We start from the raw sequence: 15,519 nt of genomic DNA, 5'->3' as shown, positions 1-15,519 counted from the left end.
AGGGGGGGGGGGGGGGGGGGGGGGGCGCTCGAGGGCAATCTGAACCACATGGTCAACTGCATGTATTCAAGTGCAAACAAAAATGGGGGTGGGGGGGCGTTCAAATACACAGTGGCATTGGTAGAAGACGAAGAACGATAAACATGATGAGTTGGTGTATGCAGCGCAGGAGCCAAAGGCCCGAGCTTTGACGGCAGGGGAGAGGCTGGGACGGGACGGGAAGTCAAGTGACGGGGATTCAACGGATAGTCGAACAGTCAAACGGGGAGATGATCTGTGCAGGTGGATGCATCTCCGGTGCCGAATATTGGAACAAAAAGGGTGAAATGCATATGATGTGACGCGTGCTGGCAAGGGAATGTCTGACCTGAGCCCACTTCTCAGCGCATGGCGTGTAGAGATTCAAACAAGACGTGCAGACGTGGACTGAAATGCTAGCTATCTGGTGAGGTGAATACGAAATAAATCTTATATAGTGTCTGCAGTAGCACATCTGATATCTGATGACTTGGCGGGCGGTGACGGTCAATAACAAGGCGCCTACCGAGCGCAATGGAGAGAGAGAAAACTGGACGGGCCGAGCGTCGTCAGACCATGTTCATGTTACAGCCTTGGTTGGACCCCTTTCGCCAGGGGAACACCAGCTGATGTCGGTGCTCGCTTGTTTGCCTGGACATTGAAAATGGCATTGACGTAGCGGAGGCTTTTTTTTTTGGTTCCTTATCCTTTGCATTTTGGTTATTAATAACAAGCCTCGTTCTATTTATGCCGACGGCGGCGGCGGGCAAGCGCATGAGAGCGCCCGGAGTGGCTTAGACGGGTGATTGGCAAAGTTTGAAGCTTCCTGTCTCGAAAGCAAGCCAGGAGATGATGTATGGCCTGATTTCTCTTCTCCGTTCTCGGTAACACCAGGCTTCTTGTCGAATACAGTTGCGGCTTCAGACAAGTGGTGTATGAGACTGTACGCCGCCGATGGAGTGAAGGTGTATTATACAGTTTTATCGCTGTCTCGGTCGTCCTTTGGCGGTTCACGGGGGTGGTTTCCCAGGCGGCTAACTACCAAGTTAGGTATGTAGGGCTATCACGCCCCGCGGTTCACGCTGAGCCCATCTCGCCGTTAGATCTCTTACTGAGCCAGGAGGTCATTCTCTTCATCAATGTCACTCGGATAGTCCTTTGTGCGTTCCTTCAGTCTTGACCAGCGGGGTTTACTCAACTGACGCTTTGGGTATCCGCCAAGAGGCCCCCCTGTGCCGCAAGAGACACAAACGGCGCCAGCATCTGGCTCATCCGCCTGGACACGGACCTTTTTTCCCCTTTCCCTTGACTTGTAGTGTGAAGGAACCAGGGCCCGAGAACTCGTCGACAAAGGCTTTGCTATGTAGTTGGTATTGTGTTTCCGGAGTCCTCTCCGTCTATAGGCTAGTTATCAGGGGAAGTCCCGCCTCTTGTGTGCTTTGCCTTTTCCCACCTGCGGCGTGCAGCTCTGCGCAGTTGTCAAGCGGGCCGGCCGAAACTCTGCGCTTGAGTATCCGTAAATTCATGTGTTCGTTTGCCTGTGTATTCGTGCCTCATGCATGTCTTCGTCCGCATGCGTTGACGGGTCTCGCCCGTAGCAACCGCCCTCACCAGGCCCTGGCGCCTCAGACAAGATCACCCAGCCCGTTCAAGACAGTCGAGATTGTCCCGCACTTAATCGGGGCTCCCTGTGATCCATCCCGGGCTACGGGTAGACTTGCGGCGAGTGTCGCGGTGGATGGTGGATGGTGGATGGTGGATGTGCTACCTGGTAGTAGTAATGGCGAATGGGCAATTCGACCCTGAGCAAGCGCCCAATGGACGCCCCTCTGAGGCAAGGTAGCCAGGTACCAAGGGAGATAGGTACTTCCATGAGCAGACGAGATGAAGTAACTACAGCTATCGAGTTCTCGCAAACGCTGAGCGGAAAAAAAAGCAAGAACGCATAATTATGGGAAAATTATTATTAGGGCGATTTTTAAGAATTGGGCATAATGATTTTCCCAAGCACCTGATGATATCTGGATGCTGATACTAATCTGGTGCCACCGACATGCCACGATACTTGCTTGCCTGTGCTCTCAGCGCTCAGTGCCCAGCGCCCACTTGGGTCCTCACCTGCTGTCAACTCATTGGCCCAGGTACTAACTCCGTACTAACTTGCACTGGCACTGCCGGCTCCCTCGATGGTTGCATCTAATCCAACCGAAGCCCGCCAACACTTTCTCCTCCGCCTCTTCCAAGTTTCCTACCATTTATTTCCTGCCCTTACCCTCCCTACCGCCTTTTACCGCCCAACGCTCCTTCGGCCCAATAACCACAACGACATTGCCTGCCCTGCCGCTGCGTACCCGATTTCTACTTTCTCTCCCTGCCCTCTTACTGACTCTGGCTGCATGCATGCTAAAAGCCTGACTCGGCCGGCCCGCTCGCTCTCTCCTTGGCCACCCATCCCTCGTCGAATCTCTAACATCGCCGCCCTAGCCGCTCCTGCTCAACACAAAATCAACGTTGCCATCCTCTCTTCTTCTTCCTCCTCTTCCGCCTCTTCATCATCTCCTTGTCCCGACCACTCTTTACCCGGATCGTGTCCCGATCTCTTCTCGCCACCCGCCTCCGCCGCGACGCCTCCTCCCTCGGTCGGTCCCCTCCCCGGCGGCCAATGACCGGATACAAGAAACCCATCGGCTTCTCCGAGAGGAGAGGGAGTCTCTTAGCCGAGGAGCTCATGCTCAACACCGCCCCCGACACAGTTATGGACCACGTCGACGACAAAGTGCCCACGCAACGGCACCCCAAAGGGCCGCCCACGCCCAGCATGTCCACACCTGCTGCCGACTTTGATCAGCAGCTCACCGGCTCGCCGCCACCGCCGCCTACGCCAGCCGCCTCGCCCGGCCCGTCACATTACCAGCCTGACTGGAGTGACGCCGCAGATGATGAGGACTTCTTCCTTGCCAAGGTCCGCCAGCACTTCAAGAATTGCTCCGGCCCGCAGCGTACAAGAGTCCTCGCCGATCTGCTCAACCTTTGCACCAGTCAGCAGCTGAGCTTTGTGCATCAGTTTGTCAGTCCACTGTTGAAAAAAGATCCATTTACAAGTCTTCCCGATGAGCTGTGCCTCAGAGTATGCAACTGCAACTCCCGTTTCCACCACCATGCCCTATTTCTAATCCTACTTGTCACAGATATTGTCCTTCATCGACGATCCCAAAGTCTTGGCCCGCGCTTCCCAAGTCTCCAAAAGATGGCGTGATCTCCTCAGCGACGATATGACGTGGAAGAATCTCTGTGTCAAGCACGACTACGGACGACGGTTATCGGAAGTGTACGCTGCCTCGGCCATCCCAACCCGGCCTACCGCTCAAATACCCGCGACCGATTCCGAAATGGCGAGCAGCTTCTCCGGTGCCATGCCGCTCATGGGCCATCACACCGGCTCGCGTAGTATGGACGGATTTCCCCGCCGGCCCAAACTACGAACCTACAAGTCGCACTTCAAGCAACGATATCTCGTCGAAGCCGCATGGCGGTCCGGTGGCACCAGTACCGTAAAGAATATAACACAAGAGGGTGGCGTCGTCACCAGTCTGCACCTTACTCAAAAATACATCATCGTTGCTCTTGATAATGCCAAGATTCACGTCTTCGACACAGACGGCAACTCCCAGCGTACACTCCAGGGCCATGTCATGGGCGTCTGGGCCATGGTTCCCTGGGGCGACACCATGGTCAGTGGTGGCTGCGATAGGGATGTCCGCGTTTGGAATCTCAAGACTGGGTAAGTCATGACCAATCATGTCGCAAAGCGATATCCCAAACTGACCATGACAGTGCCTGTCTGCACACTCTACGAGGACACACATCTACTGTCCGCTGTCTGAAAATGGCCGACGAACATACAGCAATCTCCGGCTCGCGCGATACGACGCTCAGAATCTGGGATATCAGAACAGGCCTTTGCCGTAATGTACTATTGGGGCATCAGTTGAGCGTCCGCTGTCTCGAAATCAAGGGAGACATTGTTGTGTCTGGTAGCTACGATACATTCGCCCGTGTTTGGAGCATCTCGGAGGGGCGGTGCTTGCAGACTCTGCAGGGGCATTTCAGTCAGATTTATGCCATTGCTTTTGACGGCAAGCGCGTGGTCACGGGCAGTCTGGATACCAACGTCCGTGTATGGGACCCGAGAACTGGCGAGTGCCTCGCTATTCTTCAAGGCCATACCTCCCTGGTGGGCCAACTACAAATGCGCGGAGATACACTGGTTACTGGCGGCTCAGATGGCTCCGTCAGAGTATGGTCACTGGAAAGGATGTGTCCCATCCACAGGCTTGCAGCGCACGACAACAGCGTCACGAGCTTGCAGTTTGATGACACCCGAGTTGTCAGTGGTGGTAGCGACGGTCGCGTCAAGATCTGGGATCTCAAGACTGGCCACCTCGTGCGCGAGTTGATATCTCAGGGCGACGCCGTCTGGCGTGTTGCCTTTGAGGAGGAAAAGTGTGTCGCGATGGCACTGCGGAATGGCCGCACTGTCATGGAAGTTTGGTCCTTTTCTCCACCGGAGGAGATGCTTTACGACCGACCGCTGTCTCTACATCATCATGTGCTGCAAGATGAACCCAGCCGCCCGCTTAGTGCCCTGGCCTTTAGATATCATGATATTGAGTCAGGCGAGTCGAGTCGAGCCTCATTGAGTCAAGACGTGGATATGGAAGATGTGTCACTCTCTACGGCCTCGATACCAGAGAGAGACTTGCCACCGCAACTCGAGAATTTAATGGGCGACATGGCCTAGCGAGAATATCGAAAAGGGCAGGATACGAAAGAATTCTTCCTCTTTAATTAATGGCATTCTGCAAGTGGACTTGAGGTCGTTGCCAGCGCAGCGGGTGGAGTTTCACTGTCTTAAGCAAGGCGCGGTTGTATACTTTGGAAGCTTCAGGTGAAGGAGGTTTTTTGGACGCTCATGATGTTAGCGTTGCTTTACTATAATATGCATTTTGGGGAAAATATTTGCATTTTCGCTGGGAGACGGCATACAATAAGCACCCAAACCCAACATTGGGACGTGATACAATGGATTATACCATTGGCTGCCGGTGGTGCGCAGTAAGCGGAAAGATATTTACCCATGGAGGTTAGGAATAGAACTATGCACCCGGCACTTGCCATACTCACCAATGAAACATGATTCCAACTGTTGGCTTGTTAATACGCGTGGTCGTTCGATTTGGTAGCGATGATAGTGATGATGGTGCTAGGCAGTGTCTACAGCCTGCAGGTATTTGTGGATAACTTGTTATCGACCAGACACCGTAAGGTTATGCAAATTGTGAAACCAACCATTCGAAAGGCAGCGTTCAGCGTTGGTGGTAAAATACATCGTCGGTGGCTAGGAAGTGGCTTAGGCTAATAAGCGATAAATGCTAGTTTTAACACAAAAGGTCTATATAAAAATAGGCAGATATACACACTAATACCTATAGAGTTTTATAGTATTAAATTTAGAATTTTATCAGCGCTGTGTGAGGGGAAATTCGCCGAGTTTGCTAGCACCTCTGTTAGAGCACCAGCGATATGTTTTGGCCACCGAGTGGTGGTCAAGGTTACATAGCTACCTTGCCTCACAAGTACAGCCCCATAGTATCGCCGCCAAATGGTGGCTTATCAGACGAAATATCGGGTTTGGCCTTGTCTTGCGCCCGGAGCCCACCGGAGGGTCAGGGGAGTTTTTTCTCGCAAGCATTTTGGCGCACTTATGGCCGGGCCGATGGCGGGCCCTGCTACAAATACCGCCTCACGTGAGTGCAGCGCTAGACCTCTTCAGGCTAGCAGGGGACCAACAAGCGCAGCAGCAGAGCTCTCAACGCTCAACCAGCGCGAAATTTAGAGGAACCTCCTGCTGCGTGCCTTTTCTTCTTTCCCCCATCCCTGCAACCTCAATTCCTCTCTTCCACGGCCCTCCTTTGCAGCATCGTTATCCTCCTCAAGTCAATCCCTATTTGACTTGTCTCAAACGATGTTCTCCAGAGCTCTTTCCGCTCCCCGCGTGGCGCTCCGCCGGGCGGCTGTCGCCGCTGCTCCTGTTCGCCTTGGAGCCGTCGCCGCTCGCTCCGTCACCACCGATGCGGCCTCTGCGTCTCTGAGCACCAATGTTCCCGAGGTATGCAATTCTGCTTTTGGATGTCTACCTTTTCTCTATTCCGATAACACCGAGTCGGATTGGAGTGGGAGCGCCTCTTTCGTGTGCTGCCAAGGAAAGCGACAATTTCGGAGACGGGGCTGTCAGCACGGTCGCTGATGAGGCAAAAGAATGCTTCAATCGAGCTTGGACAGCATTGCTAACGTCGTGTTCTCATTATCAAATAGTCCGAGGATGAGCACTTCCTCGTCAACCTCTCGGACGAGAGCTTCGAGACCTACGAGCTGGACCCTCCTCCCTACACCATCGAGGTGTCCAAGAAGGAGCTGAAGCAGATGTACTACGACATGGTCAGCATCAGGTATGAACGACACGATACATGCTAGCGCGGCGAATCAATGCATACTACATCATCTGCCGATGCTCATGCCAGCGCCGTATGCAAATTGAGGCTAATGCAGACGCCCCTAGACAAATGGAAATGGCCGCCGACCGTCTGTACAAGGAGAAGAAGATTCGTGGTTTCTGCCACCTGTCCACTGGTCAGGAGGCCGTCGCCACCGGCATCGAGCATGCCCTCACCAAGGAGGACGATATTATCACCGCCTACCGCTGCCACGGCTTCGCTCTGATGCGCGGCGGCGCCGTCCGATCCATCATCGGCGAACTCCTCGGTCGCCGCGAGGGTATCGCCTACGGCAAGGGTGGCTCCATGCACATGTTCTCCAAGGGCTTCTACGGCGGCAACGGCATTGTCGGCGCCCAGGTCCCCGTCGGTGCTGGCCTCGCATTCGCCCACAAGTACAAGGGCAACAAGAACGCTTCCGTCATTCTCTACGGTGACGGTGCCTCCAACCAGGGCCAGGTCTTTGAGGCTTTCAACATGGCCAAGCTCTGGAACCTCCCTGCCCTTTTCGGCTGCGAGAGTGAGTTGAACCTTGCGTCATGACCTCAGCTCAAGCTGCTAACATCCTCAAGACAACAAATACGGCATGGGTACCTCTGCTGCCCGTTCGTCTGCCCTGACCGACTACTACAAGCGCGGACAGTACATCCCCGGCCTCAAGGTCAACGGCATGGACGTCCTCGCCGTCAAGGCCGCCGTCAAGTACGGCAAGGAGTGGACCACGTCGGGCAAGGGCCCCATGGTTCTCGAGTACGTCACCTACCGCTACGGCGGCCACTCCATGTCGGACCCCGGCACGACCTACCGCACCCGCGAGGAGATTCAGCGCATGCGCTCGACCAACGACCCCATCGCCGGCCTCAAGCAGAAGATCCTCGACTGGAAGATCACCACCGAGGACGAGCTCAAGAAGATTGACAAGGAGGCCCGAAACCACGTTGCCACCGAGGTCGCCGCCGCCGAGGAGATGGCCGTTCCCGACGCCAAGCCGCAGATCCTGTTCGAGGACATTTACGTCCCCGGCTCGGAGCCGCAGTACATCCGCGGCCGCACCAATGATGAGAACTACTACTTCAACTAAGATAATAATCTCCTGATGGAAGCTTTTGGTTGACGATTCCGTTTTTGTACAATTACCCATTCAGATTAGAGCGCCTGGGAGGTTCCCATTTCGAAATGAAGAATTTCGTTTCGGATCTCTTTTAACTCATGACTGAGTGAAGAGCTATAAGCCGCCTTGCAAGCCTGGCTAGTGATTCAAAGCTTGATTCTGTCCCTTTCCTCGCCGTTGTAGCCTCGCCTGATCTTCGCTCTGCCTTCCTACCTTCGCGCTATGTTCAAACCGCACTGTGGAAATCATCCGATTACGCACGTTGCTCAACAACTCGAGCCAAAGAGGTCGGTAGCAATGCCAAAGGCCTCATCTACATAGTGTTAGTATTCACGGGGGCGCAGCACAGGCGATCAATGCTGTTCTCAGGTCCAGGCAATATGGCTCATACAAAATATTTGCGCTTTGCTCACGACTGCCTTTTTGATTACCCACTGTCAAGATGGCAGCCTAGTAACAAACTCAAAACTACCTAATGTACAGGGATCTTTTACGGGGCTCAAGGCAGCGAAGGCGATAGATTTGTATCGTCTCATTGATCATGTCTGCAATGAACAATGGGTCTACTTATCATGCGTTGAAGTATATAAAGTCATGCGGGAGCTACCCTCAAACATCTCCAAACAATGCTCACCAAGACGATTTTTTTCTTCGCCCTTCTCGGCGCAGCGCTCTCTTGTCTTGACAACAGCGTTCCTAAGATCGGTGTATTTGACGAATACCTCACCATGGCCGAATCCCCCGAGGGGTCGGGCCTCTCATGTGCCCGCTGCGGCCAGTCAGAAGCCGAACAGCCACACCTCGAAGCCTCAACACTAGAAGAAGCAGCTCTGTATGGGGATCCCGAGCAGGTGCTGCGGTTCATCGGCCGTGGCGCTGACGTCTCTGCGGTGGATGCATCCCGCGATGACCTGACGCCTCTTCACCTCGCGGTCGAGTCGGCCAACCAGCCGTCCGTGAAAGCCCTCATCGACGCCGGGGCGAACCCGTCCGCCCAGAACCGCCGCGGCGTGGCGCCGCTGCACACGGCCTCCGCCAACGGACACTTTGCCATCGCCAAGCTGCTCATCGACGCCGGCGCCGACGTCAACGTCCGCAACCAGGACGGCGGCACGCCCCTGCACGCTACGGCCCTGAACTGGCAACCCAAGATTGCGAAGCTCCTCGTCGACGCCGGCGCCGACGTGCACGCCCGAGACGGCGCAGGGCGGTCACCGCTGCACGAGGCCGCCGGCCGCGAGTCGCTCGGCGTGGCGCAGGTGCTCCTGGACGCGGGCGCCGACGTCAACGCCGCGGACGACGCCGGACGCACCGTGCTGCAGGTCGCGCTCGACGACGGGCCGTCCTCCATCCCGTTCCTCCTCGACCGCGGCGCCCGCGTGTCCGCGGACGACAAACTCGACGACGAGGGCAACACGATGCTGCACCGCGCCGCGCAGAGCTCCGCGGAGCTCCTCGAGGCGCTGCTCGCCGCGGGCGGCCTCGACATCGAGGCCAGGAACAAGGATGGGGAGACGCCGCTGCTGTACGCGGCGGCGCACGGGAGCATCCGCCAGCTGCGGCTGCTGATGGACGCCGGGGCGGACGCGCAGGCGCGCACCGAGGACGGCGAGACGGCGCTGCACATGGCCGCGGGGACCCCGGAGGCTTCGTGGGCGGGGATGAGCCGGGATGCGGTCGAGAAGATCGCGCTGCTGATCGAGGCGGGCGTGGATGTGAATGCGAGGACGACGGGGCATACGGCCCTGGACCGCGCGCGAAAGTGCCGGTTTGAAAAGGTCGCCGGAGCGCTTCGCGAAAGAGGTGCTACGGAATAGAGCCGACACTGGCCTCTGCGGCGTTGGAAGTGGTAGGGCAGAAATAAAAGGAATAGGTATAGAAGATGGCTGGACAATATAGCAAAGACGAGAAAGGCAACAAGGTAATGACGATAGGAAATAAGATGTTGAAAAAAAAAAGTAGCTCTACTAAAAATTGTGACCCAATGAACATGCTGTCAACAACTATAGACTTCTCGCAACTAAAATGTACCGAGCATATCAAAATTGACTGACAAGTTTTATAGTATTCTCTTGCGGTAACTATCCAATTCGAAGTACCTATACCTCTTGCAGCGTCTTTCCCCCTATCTAATCTAATACTTCCACATCAAAACTGCCATTCGTACATCGAGTGTGATTCGTCTGCTCCCCCGCCATCCATCAAAGTCTCAAACTAGGTGAATAGGTATACGACTGGCCAAAGCAAACAGAGAGATTAGAAATGGCGTGGAAGCATAGGTTCAGATTTTGAAAGGCCGCGATCAGATCGTGCCTAGGCCCTTGGCTGGCATGCACCACGGAAGGGGAGGAGTGCCAAATTCGGAGGGATGTGGAAGCTGTGAGTCCGGGTTCGAGATGGGGCTTCGTTATCGAAGTGGGAGTCCGTTATCGAGATGAGACTCCGTGTTCGAAGCGTAAATAGCTTCTCGCCGGCCAGCGAGACACAATAATCAGAGCGGAAGCAGGGCCTCCGCTTGAGCTCCGAGGACCAAGGAGCGTCGGAGATTGTCCACAACTTCTGGCCTGCATCGGCTCTGTGTGTGGTGAGTTGACTGGGGATCTAGTAATTCCTGTATAGTAAGGCCAAAGGCGTAATGAGTGCCACCCCCCAAATGAACCCAATCCCCGTTCCAGTCAAGATCTCCGCATAGACCAGGAGTGGCTTGATAGCTCTCTTGAGGGTATCAACAAGGAAACTCGGTGTTGGTTCCCCGTCTCTCGGTGGCTGGGGATTCTCGTCGCTTAGCCACCGGCAAAGCCAGACGGGCAGGAGCAGGAGTATCGAAAAAAGGTAGAATAAGGACATTGTGCCCAGTAGAAGCAACAACTGTGAAACCCTGGAGGGAATTTGCGGCATTTCGCTATCCATCGCTTTAAACTTTTATGAGAAAAAGAAGAAGAAGAAGAGGAAAAGAGGGAGTAAACAGCACAATTCGATTCGCACTCTCACCGAGGAGCTGTTCTGGAGTGTAGGAAGGAAGGTGCGATGTAGATTATCTGGATTCCACAGGGTACTCTGCTATGCCGCAGCTGCACTTTTATATTTGACAGAAGATATTTCAATTTCTTATATACTTTGTATATATGGCCATCATTCGTGTTTGACTTTGAAGTTCAAAGCTACTTTCACGAGCTGCCACGAAAAAAAAAAATACGCGGCGTCAAGATCACCACCGGTATAAAGCCTCCACACACCCTAACTCTCCTTCCTCTTGTTTTCCCTCCGTCTTTCTCAAGCGCTTGCCTGGCGCTCATTACAAGTTGTAGAAAACGTGGCCAGATAAAAAAACAATCGGCGCAGCTCTTCCTGCTCTTTTCACCCTCTATCTTTCTTAAGCGCTTACCTGGTAATCATTGCACGTTGGCAAGAAAAGTAGGCGGATAAGCAAGTAGACCTTGTACTACCATCGTGAACATGGACGGCCGAGTCGTTATTAGTTCCTCTCCCGGCTCGAATGTTGCTCTTTCCGCCACTACCTGCTCACTGACGAAATACTGGGAGGATGGATCACTTGGGGCCTCTATGGGTTGATGCTGAGCATCTCGGGCTCGCGAATTGCCGCCGCGAAAGATGATATCCTCTGGGTGACCCCTTCATCTCACTTCCCGGCTACCGGACGGGGTCGTGACACGCCTCTAACGTACCCGCAGGCTTTGGTGTTTGATGTGGTCTTCTACGTAGGCCTCAAAGTGCGCGTCACCACGTTCCGCGGATTTGCTCACGTGGAGATGCTAGGTATGTCGCCGCCGCTCCTCTTCCGATACAGAGTATATTTGGAGCATTTACCGGCAATAACAAACCTCTACATCATCTATGTGGAAAAATGCGGCTGGCTGATGATGACGTTGACTGGTGGAGCTGCTCCCTTGCATGAGTATCTGCCAGGAGAAACTTCAAGCTAACCCCGTGGCACAGAACCTGCATTCCAGAAGAAGATACTTCTTCTCGTCGCCCTATTCATTGTTTTAGATGGAATACTGAAAATAACCTTCCCAGATGCTTAGACGCGAACTGGGTGTATAGGTAGACTCCCACAAAATGCTTTCCAGTTAGTTCATTATAAATGAACTCTGAATAGAATCTAATAATTAATAAACTGTACTAAATATCTAATATTTATAAAAAAAAAACTTTAAATACATTTTACTTATTTAGTATAGAGATTTGTGCGTCAACCTCACCTATGCATGTTACCTCTCTCAGCCAGGGCCTTTTGTTAGTGCTGGTGAGCTGGTGGCGGCGGCGGACATTCACGAGGCTGCGCCTTGGCTGCGTCTCAGCAAGTGAGAAATTAGATTCTTCCATTGCGTTCCAAACGACTAGCAATGATCCGAACATTATCATGAAGGCCATCACCACAATTGCCCACGTGTCCCACCTGCTAGCGGTGCTGCAAGAGGCAGCCCGTGAGCTGGACCGGCTCGCGGCAACCACCCGCGGACCCCGCCGGGACGTGGACGTGGACGTGGACCAAGCCAGCGTCAGATTGAAGGGAATTTGCTCTGAGTTGGAGACGGATGCGGCTGCCGAGCTGTCGATCAGGGCCTCCCCCATTGCCGCGCACTATCGCGCGTCGTCAAGCATACTGAAGAATGCCGCGGATGCCGCGGCGCAAGTGGCTGTGATGCCGATGGAAGCCAAGTCCAAAACGACGGCGATGCTGGAGCGGCTCAAGCTGAGCAAGAAATTATCCACGAATGGCTCAGATGAAATAGCAGCGATGCAAGCTCGAATCAAGGAGCAAGTCGAACAAGTCAGCAAGCTCCTGTCGCCATCACTACTGTAAGTTCAAGTCGCGGTGCCAACATGTCTAACGGCAACTGACAGAAAGGCACAGGGAAGATGCTGAAAATGAGCATCACGAGCTGTCACTACTGCCACGAATTGACGCCTCCAAAATGGCGACCTTGCAGGCTGCTTCCTCATCACTACGTGCTTCGATGGCCATTCTGGCAGGCTGCGCCAGTGAGGCCGTCCAGACCCTCGCTCTTCATCTAGAGAGCCTCATTGCCAAACAACAGCAGGCCGCAGCCCTTGCCGCCCTCCAGTTCTACAAGCTCCACGAGAGATTCGACAGCATCACCACCGCCGAGACTGACACCTTCGCTTGGTTGCTGCCCGGCGACGAGCGCGAGGCCGCGCTCGACGACCATCGGGCAGCGGCCAAGAGGGCGTTCCTGGACTGGCTCGACGCCGGCACCGGCTTCTTCTACGTGTCCGGAAAGCCTGGCGCGGGCAAGTCGACCCTCATGAAGTTCATCTACCGTAGTCCGGAGTTCTACGAGCGAGCCCAGCGTGGTCGCTGGGCAGACACCGCTACCACGTCGTCGACAACGCTCGTGCTTGGCCGCTTCTTCTTCTGGAAGCCGGGCCGGCCCACACAGAAGAGCGTCAGTGGAATGCTCCGTGGCCTGCTGTGCTCTGTACTCGAGGCGCAGCCAGCCATTGCGGCCGCGGCGATGCCGGAGCTTTGTGCGAGCCTCCTCACCACAGACGGGGATGACGCGGCGGTGGCCGCGGTGAGCGACGAGGATGTTAAGATGGCATTTCAGAACATGCTGAGCGCACTCGCCCGCAGCAAGAAGTACGCGCTGCTTCTCGTGGTGGATGGCTTGGACGAGTTGGAAGGCGACCACGGCGCGCTGCTCACGCTCATGCAGTCGTGGGTATCGCAATACCCGTCCACCGTCAAGATCTGCGTCTCAAGCCGTGAGCACGGCGTTTTCGAGTCCTTCTTTGCCAAGACCGCCAAGTTTCGCCTGCACGAGCTGACCAAGGACGACATGTCGCTGCTAGTCGCCGCGCGCCTCCGCGCCAGCCCGGCCTTGGCGCGGCTGCTGCCCAGCCGCGAGGAGAGCCCGGACATCCTCGGGCCGCTGTTGGTGGAACGCGCCGTAGGCGTGTTCCTCTGGGTAGTGCTCGCCGTCTCGTCGCTCGAAGATGGCGCGGAGGCGGGCGACATCCGAAACGCGGGGGAGCTCGAGGGCCGCGCCCGGCGCTTCCCGTCGGAGCTGGACGACTTCCTGCCGTACGTGCACAAGTCGGTCACCGAGCACAGTCGGCCGTGGGCGTACAAGGCCATGGCGCTGGCGCGATTCACGCAGTTTACTGTCGCGGAGCTGCTATCGGAAGGCGGCGGCGGCGGCTACCCGGGCGTTGGGCTCATGGAGTTCATGCTCATGGACGAGGTGTCGCAGTCCTGGAACCTAACCACGTTTTCACCACGGTCCGACTCCAAGACGGCCAGCGTCGAGGAACGGCAGGAAGCAGCGCGCCGGAAAGTTCTCTGCCGGCCCAGGGGCTTCCTGGCGGTGTCCAACCTGTCACATGTCCGCAGCTGGCCGGCCAATGGCACAGACAAGTTGTACATTACCTTTACCCATCGCTCGGTGGTCGAGTTCCTCGAGAGTCCACCTGCCGCTGCGACCATGGCAACCTACGTAGGGAGCTTTGATCCATTCTTGGCAATGGCGTCGAGCGACTTGGCCGCACTACGTTTTGCCTCGCCGCAAGACTTCCCACTGCTGAAGGACAGGACAAACCTACCACCAAGCGAGAGCGTAGAGCTGAGCGGGCTCCTCGCAGATGCCTTGGTACAGCGCTTGAGCGAGCTGATTCAGTGCGCCCTGGCATTGCAGAAGGCAAAGTCTGCAAGGTTTCTCAGCCTTCTCGACGCCATTGGTGATGCCATTAGGCGACACTTGACACTCTTACTGCCACTCCAGCGTGTTCGCCTCGCGGTAGAGGACAGTTCGCCTCATCAGATTCTGATCAACCTGACGCTGGCCAACCATGTCTTTGAGTATAGTGAATGGAAGCGAAAACAGCCCATCCTCGACGGCAGCAAGAAGGCAATGAGCGCAGGGCTATTTCATGCGTTCCAGGGCATGATACGGCGATGCAGACCTGCAAACAGGCCGACCATCTGCTCGCGCGAGCTTCAGGGGGGCCAACTAATCCCTGTGATCAACAACACCCCTGGCCTTTCAAGTTCAAAAGTGTCGGTGGAAAGGTTGCTTAAAGTCTTGAAAGAGTTCTTCGAAAATGGCTTGGAGATTAACTGGAGTTGGCACGGCACCTGGCAGGGCGCGACAACTGCCCCGGAAGACGCCTGGACATGCTGGCAGGTCATACTATGGGCCATTGTAACGGGCGACATTCCACAGGAAGAGAAGCACGAAGATATTGTGACACTGCTTTTTTCACACGGTGCATCCGCTGACATGAAGATTATAGCAGGGATACCTAAGGGTCCGCTGCAGTTGGGAGATTTGGAACCAACGGAGGGCTGGTATCTGGTGTCTCCGTTTGGAGTTCGCACTGATAAAATTGGTGGAAAGAAGCAGGTCGGCGATGCCACTGGTAGAAGTTCTATGCTACCAGCGGTGCTTATGCATGAGTCTTCGCCAGTTGTTTGGTGGGCGAAACAACACGACTGGACGTTCACCTTGCGAGACTTGGTGACGCTCAAATTTGGGAAAGACGCTGGCAAGTTCGCGATCTTGCTAGGCGAAGAGAAGAGTTGATAGATGTTAAAATAAATCAGCGGGTTTTCCAGAGCGCCAAGACCCCTTCATCTCGATAGCATTTTTCGGGAGGCTTCTTTCGTCCATCCGTGAGAGTTCAGAGCCGAGCTCCTGGCTGCCTAGAGATTGAAGCGAAGAGTCACGTGTAGTTCGCGTCGTCCGTCAAGTCCAGCAATTCCACTAGCGTGTCACGACGCCCACTTAACGCGGTTCTGCCTAACTTTAGACCCAGGAAAGATAGCTTCGAGATGCAGCGATATACTCGGCG

General features: G+C 55.1%; 4 protein-coding genes across 4 annotated transcripts; all 4 read left to right on the top strand.

Annotated features, from left to right (window-relative positions):
* Nucleotides 1–2,680: 2,680 nt before the first annotated feature.
* On the top strand, nucleotides 2,681–4,819 carry ISF_01939 (F-box and WD repeat-containing protein; the record flags this gene model as incomplete). The annotated part of the gene is made up of 3 exons (XM_018845546.1): nucleotides 2,681–3,145; nucleotides 3,207–3,799; nucleotides 3,853–4,819. 3 exons carry the CDS (start codon nucleotides 2,681–2,683, stop codon nucleotides 4,817–4,819), a joined length of 2,025 nt encoding a protein of 674 aa, XP_018707269.1.
* A 1,224-nt stretch (nucleotides 4,820–6,043) lies between these two features.
* Nucleotides 6,044–7,653, top strand: ISF_01938 (pyruvate dehydrogenase E1 component alpha subunit; the record flags this gene model as incomplete). The annotated part of the gene is made up of 4 exons (XM_018845545.1): nucleotides 6,044–6,187; nucleotides 6,394–6,527; nucleotides 6,638–7,092; nucleotides 7,145–7,653. The coding sequence occupies 4 exons, from the start codon at nucleotides 6,044–6,046 to the stop codon at nucleotides 7,651–7,653; spliced, it is 1,242 nt and encodes a 413-aa protein (XP_018707268.1).
* Nucleotides 7,654–8,309: 656 nt separating this feature from the next.
* Nucleotides 8,310–9,500, top strand: ISF_01937 (Ankyrin repeat-containing domain protein; the record flags this gene model as incomplete). Its single annotated transcript, XM_018845544.1, has 1 exon — nucleotides 8,310–9,500. One exon carries the CDS (start codon nucleotides 8,310–8,312, stop codon nucleotides 9,498–9,500), a length of 1,191 nt encoding a protein of 396 aa, XP_018707267.1.
* A 2,567-nt stretch (nucleotides 9,501–12,067) lies between these two features.
* Nucleotides 12,068–15,251, top strand: ISF_01936 (hypothetical protein; the record flags this gene model as incomplete). The annotated part of the gene is made up of 2 exons (XM_018845543.1): nucleotides 12,068–12,507; nucleotides 12,563–15,251. The coding sequence occupies 2 exons, from the start codon at nucleotides 12,068–12,070 to the stop codon at nucleotides 15,249–15,251; spliced, it is 3,129 nt and encodes a 1,042-aa protein (XP_018707266.1).
* Between the last annotated feature and the right edge of the window lie 268 nt (nucleotides 15,252–15,519).

The sequence above is a fragment of the Cordyceps fumosorosea genome, assembly GCF_001636725.1.
Source record: "Cordyceps fumosorosea ARSEF 2679 chromosome Unknown scaffold_3, whole genome shotgun sequence".
In the NCBI taxonomy this organism is placed as follows: Eukaryota; Fungi; Ascomycota; class Sordariomycetes; order Hypocreales; family Cordycipitaceae; genus Cordyceps; species Cordyceps fumosorosea.
Note: the sequence above shows the minus strand (reverse complement) of the source record. Positions and strands in the feature narration are given on the sequence as shown.